This window comes from Ictalurus punctatus, chromosome 6, assembly GCF_001660625.3.
Source record: "Ictalurus punctatus breed USDA103 chromosome 6, Coco_2.0, whole genome shotgun sequence".
In the NCBI taxonomy this organism is placed as follows: Eukaryota; Metazoa; Chordata; class Actinopteri; order Siluriformes; family Ictaluridae; genus Ictalurus; species Ictalurus punctatus.
This window is the reverse complement of record NC_030421.2, coordinates 19,304,764-19,322,211: the sequence shown is the minus strand read 5'-3', so window position 1 is coordinate 19,322,211 and position 17,448 is coordinate 19,304,764. Positions and strand designations below refer to the sequence as shown.

Below are 17,448 nucleotides of genomic sequence, written 5' to 3'. Positions count from 1 at the left end.
TTAAGCTAGCTGTTGAACATTTCTTGTTCATCTATAATAGTACATTTTTCATGCAGCTAGCTAGGTATGTCAGTTGGTTAGCAAGTTAACGTTAGCTTCCTAAACATCAAGGCATTTTCTCACCAGTTACATGACCTTGAATAACCAAAAATACCAAGATTCAGATCTTGGTATTTTAGTAGACTTTTAGTAGGCCTTGTCCTTTTGGTTTCAGATTGCATTTGATTCCACAAATAAAAATTTTGCAAATTACCCAGCTTTGTGCATAAAAACAGTTGTGATTATCTACTGCTATGTTTATTTAACTAAATAAACCTATATGAATTAGTAGTAGTATGATATAACTCCAGTTTTATAACTTAAATTATGTTTTGCTTTTTCTTCTTTTTCAGAAAATAACAATGTGATCGATGCACTGCAAAAACTTCTCATTCAGCAGCCAAGACGGAGATGTTTTGTTGAAGCACCACAGAGTACGCCACAGGCACCATGATACACGTTGGCCCTGCTTCTACACAGATTGTGTGTACTCCTTTAAAACAGCAGCTTCATTAAGATGTAATCTTTCAAAATGTGAAGACAATAGTGAGTTGTGTGACTATAAAGACACATGGATGAGAAAAACAGTTTTTCATCCACTTAGGAATACATCCCCAACCCCCCAAGATTTCGTAGTCACAGGACACACAAAGGACACACAAAGGTCCCTCAGTAAATGACTACATGATTTCAGTAACAATTGGTAATATAGTGGAGGAAAATTATCTTGATGCAGGTCAGATCAAGACCCAACTGTAGAAAGTAATAATGACACACTCAGTACCTTTACATGGACAACAATAATCCGATATTAACCTGATTAAGACAATACTCTGATTAAGAAACGACCATGTACACAACGATTATTGATAACCTTAACCCAACTAAAGTCATACTCGAAGTAAACAAATCGAATTAAGAATTAATGTGCAGTATTCCTATTTTAGTCGCATTATCGAAGTGCATTACAGTCAGGTAAACACTTCAGTCACACTATTAACGTCGTGTGGGAGTTTCAAACGCATTTTGCGACAGGACACGTACACACACGGCAGTGCTCAACCGTTTGACAGCAAACAAGCGAGCGTGGCTGCGTGCGAAACTAGGTACTTACCTACTATATAGTAGGTGAGACACATGTATTTCACCTACTATATAGTAGGTAAGTACACAGTTTTGAATGCAGCCCACGGCTTCAAGCAGTCATTTATTTGCACGTACAGCATGACAAATAGTTAACTGCATTTGAAGCTTTCGTAAAATTAAAAATGAAACACTCAAAACTGTATACAGTACCATAATGAAGATGAACTGTATGTTGATACATGAAATTCTGGAGGGAACGTCGGACGGTGTGTCGTGCGGATGTAATTACGTGTGCCATTAATCCATCTATGTTCTATAACCTTTGGTTACATCACGGGGAAAAACATAAAATCCCTGCTGTGTATTGGGTACATACTGGCTAAATTTCTTTCTGGTCTATAGACAATTCAGCTAGCTGCTCATGGTAAGAGTGATGATGTGAAATTGTTTCGGTTTGACAAATTTCTTGGCCCCTTACTTATAGACCTTGCAACTCTAGAGACAGAGGGAACGTTTATTCAGTCGAAAGGACTTTAGAAGATACACCTTATCATACATTTTAACTGAGAAATCTAGACCAGCACAGTGCAGCAGCAAAGGAACTCCAGGGTACTGACAAGCTCCATGTCAATGGTGTTAAGAGTGATTGCGTGCTAAGCAAACACTTAAACACCAGCATGGGAGATTTTCATGGATCTCAAAGATATTAATAAAATTGTAGTTTCCACCAAATTCTCAGAAGAATCTTTGAGCTATGTATGGTATAAAATATCTGACCACTGCAAGTTACTGCTTGAGATGTTTCCTGACATTCGTCTATGCCCCAAACATCATTACTTGGAACAATATCCACATATAATCGCTAATCCAAGTGTTTTGGACCATTGGTGGAACTATGTGCCATGAGATTTGAAGCTAAGCATAGCTTTTTAAAGAAAATTATCAATGTCATCAATAATTTTAAGAATTTTCTTAAATGACTTTAAACATATGAATTTTCTTGCCTTTAGACATCAGTTAATGGTTGAATACCATCTTGATGGCTCTCATCTCTTTAATACGCCTCTGCACATGGAGAGTATTAAAGTTTTCAATATTCTTTCTTTAGACACATCATGGAGATCTGCAGTACAGACGTTTCATAACAAAGTGTCATTGTCCTCTAATATCCATTTAAATGGAATTAAATACACAGGGGGTATGATCATTTCTGGAATTCTCCAGTGAAGACTTGAACTGAAGGAGGGCTTGAGTCTGCAGTGTGAGGATCCAGAATTTGAGATGGAACTGTGAAATTTGGCTGATATTTCAGAGTTGTCATCAGAAAAAGCAACAATTAAAGTCCTCTGTGATGCCTGCTCTGAACTCAAGGGATCAGATTTGTAATCTTTAAACACTGCCTCTACATCCATTTTATCTGATTTTCCAAGTACTTCTACAGAGACACCATCACTGAATATGCGGCAGAGCTCTCAGTGGCTATCCCCATTCCAGTCTTCGCCTATGATGTGGAACTTCGACAGCAAAAGGGAAATGAAAAGAACAGTACAAAGAAGACCCCCCCCCCCCCCCACACACACACACACACACCTTCTCTATTTCTCTAGATATGTTGTAAGTTTCAGAGAATAACCACAGTGAACCTAAAGAGACAGTTTCTTGATGCACTGGACACATGCACCAAAGCTCCTCAAAATGTGAGTGAGAAGAGGAACCTATGGGGCTTTCACATTTTTTTCTGGGCTATTTATTTAATGTAATTTAAGTCCACATTAAGTCTTTTAGGTAGGTACTGCAAAGTGTTGTATTACAGTTCCTCTTTGCTGACTTGCTATTTCTAGACCTCAGACATCATGATGCACAGAAAGACTGCAGCACTTAAAGGTCTCATGCTATTTATAAGAGACATTGGGGCAAATTCAGTGCTAAAGACCTGCTTGGTGAAGCATGTGACGAGCTTATTGTCTATTCTGGCTGATTTCTGAAACATGCATATATTTTTTTTACTTAATGTTTCCAACAGGGTACTGATGCTAAATAGCAGAACACAAAAGATGTGAAAGTGGCCATCCTGTCTGTGATGGAAGATGACTGAGGCACTCAGTCTTTACCACCAGACGTTATTGGCTTTGCCATTGTCCTTCAGGAAAATGTCATTGTTGAGAGCTACTTCTAAGTGCATTTCTTTTCCTCTTTAGCCCTGTACATTGAGCACCCAAAAGAGATGAAATACAGCTTTGAGGTAACACAGAAAGTCTTTTAAGGGCTTGGCACCAACTGCTCAGCAAGAGTGGAATCTCTTAAAAACAAGCTCTTGCAGTAATCTCCTGAGACATTTTTCTGTAGGAATTGCTTGGGAAAAAGAATTTTAGGTTCAATGTGTCTGCTATTAGGAAGCCAGAACAATGTCACAAAAGAATAGTTTATATTCGTTGTTTGTTTATTGTTCTAAATATGGTAATGCTTATCGTGTGTGGTATTGCATTGTGCTGTGTGATCTGACTTTTAGCTTGTGAGTTTGTTCGGCGATAATTGCATCTTTGCTTCTTACTGTATACATGTGTGCATGTATACGTGTATATACATACATACACTTTGATTTCATTTTTTCCTACGCTGATTGCAGTGTTCTTCCTCATACTACATTGATATAGGTGTTGCTTGTTCTGTAAGGATGCAGCATTTCAATGTTTACAATGTTACTGAGATAATTTTGTTTTATATAGTTATACTGTTTGAACACAGTTTGTACTCTTTTGATTCATAGTGTTCTAACACTGATTGTGTGTGTACATAGTGGTGCCAGTTTGTCCTAAATTAAACAAAGTTGAAGGATCAGTAACTCAAATCACCTCAGATTTTTTACATCATGCACACAGAGAAAAGCACTATATACCCTCTTCTACATACATGCACTCATAGACGCCCACGATTGGCTAGTGTCACATTGATTGACAGGAGAACGACAAAATGTTATTCCTCCAACCCGACGAGCACAGCCATTTTTGCTCTCTAGGCTCCTGGCCACAAGTATCCAACATCTTGCTGCAAATCAAATCTTGCAAGGCAGTGGTATCAGAAGTGACAGCTCTAGCAATGCCAGGATAGTTTTAGAGCCATAATACTGAGAGCCAAAATTACATCTTCAAACAAAACACTGTCAATTTATGCTGGAGTCAGGATTACTGAGACCAGAGAGAAGAACGATGACATGATGGAGAGTTACTGAAATGCCACATAGCATAAGCAGCTCCAGGTAACAGGTATTTTAAAGCAAATCAAAGGCAAAGTACAAATATTTTAGCTGCCCAGTCAGCCATATTGTTAATTCAAAGATTTTTGCTGAGGGTATAGTTTTAAATTAAAGGAGGCAAATATTGATTTGCATACTGGCAAACCTTCCACAGTAAGATTTGGAAAGTTTTTCTCAGACAGCTCAGTTTTAATTTCCATTAAACAGAACATATTTTAAACTTCATGTTTTGGTCAAGAACTGTAACATTGATGAAGTAGTCAATAAACAATTGAATAGTTTACCATTAACCACTCGATCATTTACCATGAATGCATCTTTTTTATTATTATCACAGTTTCAGGTTTTCATTCTACAGCAGAATCAGGCATCTACCTTGTTACTACCAGACAGTTTTGAGCATAGAAGTTAAATATGCAGCAATATTTTCTTATGTAAAAACAACCACTGTATTGATCACAGGTTGTAGTTCATAACTCAAGATAAGTTTGACCTTTTCTTTGCTAATCCTGATATGGTGCCCTTGAGCAAAGTACTTAACCCCACATTGCAATCCCTTTCTCCTTCCCTTAGGGTATGCTTGTAAATGGGAATATGTTCTCAATGCAACATTAAAGGTAAAGGAAAGGTCCTCTACCCTGAAGGCAAGTGCTCCACTGTACAAGACTGTTTGGAGTGAACTATGTAAGAGGGTGGTCCTGACTTATCAAGCCTGTCTGTCTTTTTACCACTGATGATTCTTATACTGCTAACAGAATAACTTGATCAAATAATAGATAAACAGACCAAGTGTAGTACAAATAAAAAAAATGTATGTAGGTCTTGAATATTGTACTTAGAAAGAGCTGTGTATGTTTCAGTTGCTTCATCTACCCAGTTTTCAATTACTGCAGTGGGCAGTGCAGTGCATAAAATAACATAATTGCTGTTCTTTTGATACTGATAGATTTTACAGTCAGTAAGTTTTTGGATGACAATGAGTTCCACCGCCTACAGACTGTCTTAATCATTTTAATCTTCATGGTTCAGTACTTTTACGTTGAAGGGAGAGGCTGAAAGATGCAGCGGGTAGGATGTTAAAAGCTGGTGATGAGCCTTACTATCTTTTTTTGGTCTCGTGATAAAGAGGTTCTTGAAGGACGGCACAGCCAATAATCTTTTCTGCAATTCAAATAATGTGCTGATGCTTGAGCCTCTCTTGTGTGATCACTGACCCAAAATGTACATTTTGGGATGATGTAAGGGCAGACACTATAATGGATAAGCAGAACTGTGACTTTTTCAACTGCTGTAGAAACTTTACACTGAGGTCCTTTGAGGTGCTATTAATAATGTATAGAGCACAGAGCAGATATATGAGCATGCATCCTTATATAGCCACAGTGTCAGGAGTCAGAGAGTCTGATGATTTCTTTACTAACTTCATACCAATTTCTGGCTATTAAATGTGTCTGGTTCACCAACAGATGGAAACAGCAGGGACAGATTGGTTTGTGTTAGCGGTGATATAAAATGGGCTGTCATGTATCTGAGATAGGGAAAAGGCAAGCCAAAGTCTTTCTAGAAAAGTCTGTCCACTTGATGGTCATCTTGGCAATGCTCCTGGGCTGATATCTCAGTCATACAAGATCCGGCTCCAATTTACTCTTTTTCAAAAAGAGGATCTGAAATGGGGAGGACTAGTGTCTAGGGAGGGAGCATGCCACGGCAACCCTCGAGAGGTCTGACTGTGCGCATTGTGAATGCCTTACAAAACGGCATGGTTCACAGGTCCATCCATCCATCTTCTATACTGCTTAATCCTTTTCAGGGTGACAGGGAAACCTGGAGCCTATCCCAGGGAGCACAGGGCACGAGGCGGGGTACACCCTGGACAGGGTGCCAATCCATCGCAGGGCACAATCACATACACATTCACACACCCATTCATACACTACGGACACTTTGGACATGCCAATCAGCCTACCATGCATGTCTTTGGACTGAGGGAGGAGACCGGAGTAACAGGAGGAAACCCCCACGGTTCACAGGTGTCATTTATATATCACGCAACGTGCTTAATTGCCACGTCACCTGATCACGGCAGGCCTATAAATTAGGCATGATGTCACACAAGCTTCAGATACCGGTCATGTGCGAGGGCGGTTCCCACTGCGTTCAGATAATGCAACGGCTCGTTCCCTTCTCAGGGAGCAGGGTTAAATGCGTAACCCAGACGGTTTCTGCTAACACCTTAACCAACAAGACATCTGGTGCATTTTAAGCCAGGACTATGCAACATTTTGTATTTTTAGAAGTGGCTTTACCCTACTCCATACTATCTCCAGGCAAGCTCAAGCATCTCAAAGACAGAGATAAATCGGCAGACAGAAATTGATTGAAGATATGGATATTAATCGATGTGTGCTTCAAGGCAGAATAGTTTGTCTTTCAGTCTCCTGAAAAGACATTTTACCTTTTATGCATGCATCTTAAGACATGGCAATAAAGTAGACAACACGTTGGTAAATTATGAGAGGGAAGGAAATGGGGAGGAAACAATGGGCCTCATTTATCAAAAGGGATACACAAACATTTGTTTGTTAATTGTGGTGTACACATCAGTTCCGTTTTCCACACCATCTTCTTTTAATGCTGTGCAGCGCTTCATTAGAGCCAGCACCAAGTGACCGATTTCTCAAGCTGCAATGTGCCACATACTCCCTAGTGTGCCATCATTGGTCCTCCTTTGACACCAGGGTTCGTACAAATTGCTTGAAGTGTTTGAAGTACTTGAATTTGGCTGTTTGAAATTCAAGTACTGGAAAACCTTGAAAATGGCCATTTTTTTTTTATCTTGCGGTGCTTAAAATAAGTGCTTGAATTAAGAAAAAGTAAATAAATACAAAATCGCTAAATTACTTTAGTGTTTATTTCCGATAGAACACGAAAACAATCTTTTCACTCAAAATATAACTCCCTGCTGCAGCCCCTCCCCTTTGTCCCGCTATTCACTCACTCATATTCACAAAAACAGCTCCGGTCCACTTTTCAGACACCTTTAGCAACCTTTTTTTCTTTCAAAAAAAGCAACTAGCAACCTATATAGTGACTTTTTGGACAAACCTTGGAAGTGACTGCTGGTTAACCTTTAGTCTTAATGGGCCACGGTTCAGTCACTATTTCATATGCGTTCCAATGTCTGACAACAGAAACAGAAAAATACGTAAATGAGAGCAGGTTTATTGGGAATTCTGCTATATTAAAATACAGCATGTGAGCACAGAGAGTAGATGTTATAAAGGGCTGGCACTAGGCAGATTGAAAATACAACACAATGATGTAATGAATATGCTAATTAGCACATGACATCATCTAGCAATGTTTGGACACTGCTCCTGTCACTCAGTTATAGTATATTGACATTAGGGTGAAGATGAAGCAATGCCTCGGAAATGCACATTTAGACCATCATGGCTGGGAAAAGCTATATAAATATTAGTTGTGTTTTTTATTATTATTATTAATAAAAAAAAAATTTTTAAAGAAGAAATAAAGAATATGATTGAATGACATCTTTTGTATAATACTTGAAAACAGATTGAGCATCCTCCAGGGGTTGCATGTTCTAGTCCGCTGCTTCTAGTCCGCTGCTGCCCTGTAGTCAGTCTTCTCTCGCGGCTCCGGGACTCCCACCTCCGGGTGAACACCTCTGAACACCTCCGAACACCTCCGAACACCTCCGAACACCTCCGAACACCTCCCCCCGTTGAGGCGGTGTCGCCTCACACATAACACTGATAACACTGCACTTAGCTGTGTTCCTGTGAATATATAGCTCCATACATAATAGTTAGTGGTCTTATATATGTTTTCCGATTCATCTGCAATTACTCCAGCGGCCGTCCATCATAAGGAACAGACACAGACATGGGTCGACCCATAGCATTTCATGCGGTGTTAGATACATATTGCTGTTAGTCTGCATGTGATAGGTCATTAGTGCAAGAGGTAGAGCATCTACCGAAATACGTTTAGTATCAGCACAAATTGTATCCAACACAAATCAGGGTATGCCAGACCTATCCCTGGTCAAGGAAAAAAAATAATAAATAATCTTGAGCACACTTCAGGTGACCCTCCATCGTTGCCTGCAAGTACAGAGATCATTCCTCTACCTTCCCCCTCTGAGGCTAAGATCATGGGCAGCTGTAATACATACAGCAAGAAGTGCAGTCAGAATTCAATTAAACTATTTGTTCGATAAGTGGCGTTCCAATTTTTTCCTAGAACCTCATTGCATTCAAACAACTCCAAACAGACGACACAATCCATGGGCCTAAACGTCAGTATTTATATTATTTTTTATTTATTTTTTATTATATATATATATTTTTTTTTTTAACAATTCTACCCTTAACCAGGTTGCATTCTTTAGTGATAGACTTCTATTCAGCCAATTGGGCAGAACAGGGTGTTCATAATGTTTGTGAAATTTCAGACCCAAAACTTTTAAGCTCAACGAAATACAAATTTCGGCTGGGCAATCGTGAGTGTTCTCAGTGACTGGCTCCACAGAATTAATGACACCACTACAACACTTACAGTTGGTGAGTTAGGTACACTAACAGGTTTAAGAATTTTAGTTCGGGTGGCACATCGATTAACCCCATATCCCCATATCATGTTCTTTCAAAATAGAAATGACCTGGTGTGATAAACGTAAGATCGATGTGTGAGAGAGCAATTTTCCCAATGATCTGCACTAAGAGAGCATCTCCAGCCTGGCAATCCTTGTGCCACCAAATCCATTATTTTCAATACATAAATTTCAGCCCTGTAAGCGCCCCATTCTCCTGAGCCGGGACCCCCCCAGCAGCACCCAACCCCTTCAGTCACATGTAAGATACAGTCTTTGTTATTGTTTGTCAGCCATAGTTCAGGTGCAAAGCATAAGTTCATTCAATGTCAGGCTTGTCCAAAGAACACCCGGATCTCAGGATGTTGTCCTTTAGTGAGCAATCAGTGATCCACTGCAGACCATACTTGATAACGTCCAGGAACATTTGTTGTGCTTTTATGGGGCGGAGGATGACCCCAATCATGTCCTGACGGCCTTGGGAGCGTGCAAGGGAGTCTATGACCACAGAGGAGTACACCACAGTGGAGCCCACAGCCCCGCGAAGGAGACGCTTCCAGCTCGCGGCGCCAGGTGTCCTACTAATCTAGGAATTGTTAAGAGGAATAATGGCCTTGAGCTCTCACATGCAGTCATTTGGAAAAAGCGCTGATCCATAATAATATCATGTGGAATGGAATTACAGTTATAGGTTACAATTGGGACATCTTATATATATATATACATATATATATATATATATATATATTCTATATACATCATACTATAAATAATGGTTACTGGGTGGGTTGGTTGTATCGCAAAACTTATCGCTTTTGTTATCACAGCTTGCTGTAATAATGGTAATTGGGCATGTCCTTTCATCCTCCCTCTGAGGATCGAAAATATTGTTTACAGGACAATAGTACCGGAAACTGGAGACAGACAACTGGGAACACACAACTGCAAAACCCATCATTAAATGTTCAATTTATGCATCAGATCTAGTCCTTAAAACAGTGAATATTTATCGTGATTTACTATACCCTGATTTTAATAAAGCAGGAAGCTATTAAAAACAATTCAAAATGAGGAGTTCAGTTTTTAACGTGTTAAGACTTGTGATGTTTACAGATCACTCAAGTTCGATATAAACACATCACAAGGCCCTGATTGTGTGGAGTCTGTATTTCTAAACGACTTAGCAGTTGATATTATTTCATCTCTTTCAATGTATCATTTTAATCTTTTATTAGACAAAGGGGTTATACTAGAAATTTGGAAATCAGTTTTCTTATTTATTTATTACATTAAATCAGGGACACCCAACTATATTAGGTCATTACAATCCAATAACACGGCCTCCTCGCCTATGTCCCTTGTAGAAAGCTTTTTCAGTAAATCGTTCATGTTATCAGTCTGCAAGAAGTCTAAGGTCATACAAACATATCAGCACACCTGTTGTTTTGAAAGCCTTAAAACAATGTCACGGTTCTCTCTGCACTTCCCTGTCTGTTGATTTAGAAGAGGCTCCCAACACAGTGAATCAGGAAATATTGCTGCAGAGATTAAATAATGTTGGTCTATCGAATCATTTAAAAAATTTACTAAAGTAATCTCCACTGCTCTAATCAAACGAATAACACCTCTCTTAAAGGGGTTTTCCACTCTCATGTATAGTTATCCCTGTAAAATAGTTCTAGTCTGTTTACTTTTAAAACCCGATTGACAAAGATACATTCTTATCCCTTCCTGTTTTTCATTCACCAGAAAGATATTGAGAAAGGAAAACAAAATTCCTTTAGTCTAAAAATTTGTGGTGTACACTACCCGAACATATTAATATTCCATCTGTGCTAACGAGTGATAATCCCAATAAGATAAAACTAAAATAGAGTAAATGAGGTTGAGATCTAGATATGCATTTACAGTCCTCTAACCACTTTTATCCCACTAATTTACATTCAAAACAACCTAGTGAATTTGGTTCTATGTGTACAGCACTAGTCTGTAGTCTAAATGGTATACATGCATGTACATGCATTTTGTTTTTTATTAATTTATAACTGTATCAAAATACTGTACTCAAAATATCACTCAGATCCTTCATACATGACATTTAAATGTTGCTCACTTTGGAGGAATGTGAATATGTATTTAACTTAGTCTAAAATAAAATTTATCATCTGTGAACTTTGTTTCAATTTACCACCAAGTTGTTACCCTGGCTGAACGCACAATTGTAAGAAGCATAAGATTCGCCCTATAATTTTATCTATTTCATTTAAACTGTATTTGACCATATTAAGGTAGTGTTAAATCTACTCATATCACAAACCACATTCCCCATCCTTCACTGCGGCCCACAAACATGCTGGCTGCCATGGACCGCAATTCCCAGATCACACACACATAAAAATACCACACCTGCATCCAGTTCACAGCTCTCAGTTTTTATCAGTTTTCAGCTGCTGTATAACATATTATCAATTCAATTCACTTCACAGGTTCTCGAGTTTGTGACCACTGCTTTGTATTATTAAGTATTGTAACTCGTATACTTTGTATGACATATCCATAGCACACCATATAGCACATATGTGTATACATATACACACCCACACATATATATATTTGCATAACTACTCTATTTACCAATCTACGGTTCAGGAAAAAACACTTCAAACTACACTATTGTAAAGGGACCGTAATTAAACTACCTCCCAAACTCATATCAGCACAACATGTCGGCAAAAGTAAGTAATCAAATCATCACCTTATTCTAATGTTACTGATTCAGATATCACATCTGTAACAGGCGTACAACACATTATACAGAATTAAAAATGTGCAGACTACTACTGCCATCTGATCTTACTAATTACTTATCATTGGACATATACACAGCATTTAAAGAGAAAACATGCAGAAATTATTCAGAGAATAGAATTCGCCAGAAGAATTCGCACTTACACTGCTTAAGATATTGTATAGACACGTACCCATATAGGAATCACCGATACAAATTAATTATGGTTACTCCAGTTCTTGTTAGCGAGTCAGTTCATGAAGGTAGACTGCTCGCTGAAACCAAATGTTTAGGCTCAACATTATCTCAACAGGGAGGACGTGACCTAGCCTGATACGGACCACATTTTGATCAGCCAGAGACTGTTACCTCGGGTCGGTTTTACTTTTCAGGGTTTTTTATTAATATCACTCAAAACGAACAGGTTCACATGTCAATTTTATCATTAGTCAGGAAAAGATGCCTCTGCAGAAGAAACTAAGTGGCACAATGCACACCACATAAACTATTATTAAAGTTCTCTCCGAACTGATAACATCAAGACATACTGATTGATTTTAATTTTTTTCAGGAATATATCCACGTATATATACATATTGAATCACTTCGATTTTAATGTAGAGCGTAAGATAAAGGATTGGAAAAAAGGGGTAAAAACAGAAATCTCTCGCACGCGCTCTCTCCCTCTCTCGCGCGCTCGGTGGTTTAGATAACGTTCTCATTCAGTTTACAAACATGGAATCATACTGACTTCCAATTACCGTTAAAGGTACGCAAGCTATTGACCCGTCACAATCTATATATAGGACTGTACGCAGTCTAGATTATGATCAGTAAATTATACAATGACGGTGTGTTCTTCCGAACATCACCCTCTGGTCTAAACAGGAACTCTTTAGCCCTGTGGTATAAGGCGCCCCCACCCCAGCTACTCTACTGAACCAGTGTTCTCTCGACCCAATGGTAGGGGAGTGTGTAAAGATCCCTACGGAGACCGGAGCTCAGGGGGCACGGGGACGGGGGGTGTTCTTAACTGTACCTCAAGGTCCTGCAGTATACCCAAATCAATAGTGCTCATAGGCATGGGGTCATCAAGGTTATCAGATTGCCAGAGAGTGGCGAGTGTTGATAACAATTCTGCCTCTGGTGGGGTTACCAGCGGGACGGCAGCTACGTCTCCCGCTTCAGCTCGGGGGGAGGTAACAGGGTCAATATCATCGTATGGAGAGGAGAGGAACGAAGAGCCTGTTGAGCTACCGGCATCCGACTGGGCCGGTCTATCCAACCTGTCAACAGCCCGTCGTTTAGCCTGGGCTCGAGTGCCGTAGGCCGGACCCATAAATGAGGTATCCGAGTCGCTGTCGGTTAACACCTCCGCCTCCATGGGCTGCCCTGTAGTGGCAGGGCCCGGGGTTGTTGGTCCTCCCCGTCCCGTACCTGCTCCGGCCCAGACGCACTGGTTCAGGTGGTACCAATGATCTCTCTCTTCAACTCTCACAGCCGAGGCTGTTGCAGCGACCACAGTGAAGGGTCCTTCCCGACGTGCCCCGAGGAGGCTTTTCCTCTTAAACATACGAATGTGTATTTTATCCCCGGGTGCCACTAAACGTACATCCTCCCTTACCCCGTCCCCACCATGGATTGCTTCTCTAACCTGTGAATATAACTGTCTGTGAATTCGAGTGAGGATTCGCATATAATCCTGCATTTCGCCCTCCAATTGAGCCTCAGACGGCTCTATGTATGGACCTTTGGTGTACGCCATAGGCATTGGGCGCCCAGTGAGCATTTCATGAGGAGTCAAGTGCGTCATACGATTGATTTGTGATCGTATCTTCATCAATGCCAGTGGTAAGGCTTGGACCCAGTTTAGGTGTGATTCATCGCATATTTTTGCCAATTTATTAGTTAGGGTGCGGTACCCTGGATCCATCGCGCTTTGGGACTCAGGAAGATATACACATCCTAGCTTATGATCAATCTTCAAGGCCGATGTAACATTCTTAAGGACGTTACTTATGAAGTGTATGCCATTGTCTGAACTCAAAAAATCAGGGATACCGAATCGAGGTATGACCTCACAACATAAAAATTTAGCGGCGGACTCCACATCTTCCCCAGAAGTAGCAGTCGCCTCCACCCACCGGCTGAAGCGGTCCACTATTACCAGAAGGAAGCGTTTCCCATCCACCTGTAACTCCGCTCCCATGTCTATATGAGTCATCATTAGATGCCGAAACGGTCCCGTCGGCGGGGGAATATGTCCTAAGGGGGTGGTGAGGTTCTTTCGCACGTTGTGGTTGATGCACACAGCACATACATTTACCATTTGGTCCACTTGTGAGGCCAGCTGAGGGGACCACCATTCCTGACGGATTTTCCGGATCATTTCAGTCTTATTGACATGATCCACGCCATGGGCGTCTTTGATCAAGCATGGGAGGAGGCTGACTGGGGCTATACACAACCCTTCCACACTGCGCCATATCCCCGCACCGTCTTTTTGAGCCCCCCGTTTTAACCAGGACAAAATTTCACTTACTCCTGCATCGTTTTGTATCTCTTTCACGCGGGCTCCATTGTGTCCCTGTGGATGCCGCAGCCGCCTACTTTCTCCGTCCTGAGTTAGGAACCTCCCCCGTCTAGGCCCTGTGGCAGCTTCCGCAAAAACAATATATTATTATTCTCATTTTTGGGGCTTTTACCTAGACATCACATTCGTAATTTATAGCATAAAAATAAAGGGTCCAAATGGACTAACTCACTCATTTCTCAATAATGGCCCGACAATATACACTTTTCTCCCACCTTCAGTTTTCCTGTTCCTGGATCACACAATCTGGGAATATGTTGTTATATATTACAGGTCTAGTAATTCCTATTTACCCAATGGGCAGTCGTACAGATGTCTAAAATATGTACCATTGGCGTGCATGCTCTAAAATATGCATATATTTATATATATATACACTTACATATTAATATTATTATTATTTTTTTTTATTTTTTATTTTTTTTTTTACACTTATACAGCAGTTATGGATATTAAATTAATTATAACACACACACAGTCTAGCGACTCACCGAACGTATGTACCGGATTCGAAATATTCAAAGTCCGCAAGATATCTCACAATGCTCCGCATTACCCAGTCCACTCTGAAGAATTCACACACACCGAATTGTCTTACCTTTTTCCCCTTTTTTTTTTTTTTTTTTTTCCCCCTTGTCCTTCCACACAGACGCACAGATAAGAACGGACAGGAACACACACACATACACCCCCCCTTTCTATCAACAACGCAGGCAAGCTCACATACACACATTGTATTCCACATTATTACACTTATTTTACTACATGAAGTTTTCAAAGTATAAAGCACCTCCAAACCAGCTCCGTATGCATGAAGCTTACAGTCATACAAATTAAATCCAACTTTCTCCAAAAAAAATTATTTTCTCTGAATCTTATCCCACTTATCCAATACTTTAGGTATGGAGCTCATGTTCAGAGCACTAATAAATACATTTTCCCTGTCTCCAAAACTTACACGCTCTCACACCACACTCATATTATACATATTATAAGCACATATATTTTAAGCACACACATTTGTTAGTACATATTCCATTCATACACCGGGCATGCTGTATTGCACGACCCGGACCTAGGCCCAGGATTTATTCCCCTCTCTATCCAGCCCTGGAATCTAATCTATCTATCTTTTATCTAATCCTTTTCCAGCGGTATTAGGGGTCCCCACCAATGCAGCCGCCACTAGACTGCTAGTCTAGTCTAGTAGCCGGTATCTGGGGTCTGAGGCCTCATTTTCCACCTGCTTTCTATCCCAGCCCTGGAGTATTTCTCTATTTCTCTTTTTTCTACCTTTTTTCCCTTCCTCCAGCGGTATTGCAGGACTTTCACTCACACAACACATATACCATTTCTTTATTATAATTATAAAAAGTACATTCTACAATCTATACTTCTCTTACCTCTTCTCACTCACTCCAGGTTCTTTTGGAGACCCACTTAGTCTTTCTTCCCACCCCGGGGCTTCTCCATCGTAACAACAGACCACTAAAACAGAGCTTTGAAATAACAGGCGTCTGCAATGCCTTTTCCTATACGGCCTGTCTGTTGCTTAGAGAGCGAAGTCCCACGGGAGAGATTCCAGACATATAGATCTTAGCCCAGTCCCATCTGGGGTGCCAAATGTTGGCTCGAATTTAGCCTATTACCCAAAAACTTTTAAAACTCAACTTAGAAGCCAATACTCACATCTACCTCTGAGCCCAGTTGGAGATAGAAAAAACACACCAGCCGTGAGTGAGAAGAAGCAAGGGTCCAGCTTTATTGTTCCATTCCACCACACGAGATCCACACCGATGAGAATTCTCAAAAGTGATCCCCAATACCCTGAGCTTAAGCTCCAGTATTTATACTGTATTTACACACTAGATAACCCATAGGTTTCCAGAAAAGGCCTATTTCACTTACCCATAGAATTGAAACCAGGGGTTTTACTTTACACATAAAATCAGAACCCAGGCATTTCCAACAACCCAGGAAACAAAAACCCAGTGTTTCTATTTACCTAGGTTTTCAAAAACCAGGATTCTCTTTTACCTAGGTTTTCAAAAACCAGGATTCTCTTTTACCTAGGTTTTCAAAAACCAAGATTCCCATTTCCCTAGGTTTTCAAAAACCAAGATTCTCATTTCCCTAGGTTAAAAAAATGACGTAAGCAAGACGGGGAGGGACAACCGGGAGGGACCTTGGTCTTATCGTTATCTCGAGGGGGGGGGCAGCCACCCTTATAACTGGCTTTCTTCATGGTTCTCTAAAAATTAAGGCTTTCCTTGCGAGACGAGAATCTTCACCATCTGAATCATGAGTAAGTTATATTTTCCTGTTTTTTCCTGTATTTCTCGTTTATAATTTATTTTCATATTTGCACTATATTTCTTAGTTTATATATATTTATACTACTTGAAAAGCGGTTTACTGTACTTCCAACTTCTTAATATCATTACAGTTCTACTGTCCTGCATATCCTACTATTCTGTTTTTTATAGAGTTTCTCTATTACTATAAGATTCTATTAAAGTTATTCATGTGTGTGTATGAGGAAGAGAGTGTGTGTGTATGTATGTTGTGTCTACCTGCCCGCCCTTGACGGTACGAGTGTGTGTGTTTTTAGCACTCCTCAGCTCGTACATTTCTTTTTGACTTTTTTACTATTACTGCTCTTAAATTGCTCGTAATTCCAATCCGCCTAATCCCGCTTCTATGTGTCTAGGTGCCGGTGCCCGTCGTCAGTCCCCTCTCTCTCCGTTACTGGACCTGGATCAGGGTTTGGACCTGGATCTGGACACTCATTACCAGCTTGTGCATCTCACTGCTGATATCATGATGCTACTTAACTATCTTCGCAGCACCCCCCCAAGAATGGAGATCCGGGGTTCCCCCCTCTTCTTCGGTACAGAATCTGCCCCACGAACGTGCGTGTTGACGCTTCTACACAGTCAGACCCAGAACCCCCCTCCAGCTTCCAATCCGAGGATGATGATGTTGTCTTCTCCGATCCGGGCCCCGACCATCCGTCCCTCTTCTCACCCACCAGTCCGCCCGACTCTCAGTGGTCCGCTCACTTCACCCAC

The 17,448-nt window shown here is 40.5% G+C and overlaps 1 protein-coding gene and 1 long non-coding RNA gene across 5 annotated transcripts in view; one reads left to right on the top strand and one right to left on the bottom strand.

Moving 5' to 3' along the window:
* Nucleotides 1-17,448, bottom strand: part of LOC128632922 (protein NYNRIN-like) — a 64,649-nt gene that overhangs the window by 21,259 nt on the left and 25,942 nt on the right. For 3 of the 4 annotated variants that reach the window (XM_053680970.1, XM_053680971.1, XM_053680972.1), the window contains 2 exons: nucleotides 14,550-14,623; nucleotides 8,704-14,442 (listed from right to left, as the gene is read on the bottom strand). The exons of the other annotated variant lie outside the window; for it this stretch is intronic. In XM_053680970.1, the coding sequence (XP_053536945.1) occupies nucleotides 12,770-14,442; nucleotides 14,550-14,553 (1,677 nt within the window). In that variant the 5' untranslated portion in view covers nucleotides 14,554-14,623 and the 3' untranslated portion in view covers nucleotides 8,704-12,769. Of the gene's footprint in view, nucleotides 1-8,703; nucleotides 14,443-14,549; nucleotides 14,624-17,448 lie in introns of those variants that run through there. 4 annotated transcript variants of the gene reach the window in all.
* LOC128632923 (uncharacterized) lies at nucleotides 15,470-17,430 on the top strand. Its single transcript, XR_008396569.1, has 2 exons — nucleotides 15,470-16,682; nucleotides 17,088-17,430. It is a non-coding gene; the product is annotated as an uncharacterized LOC128632923 (long non-coding RNA).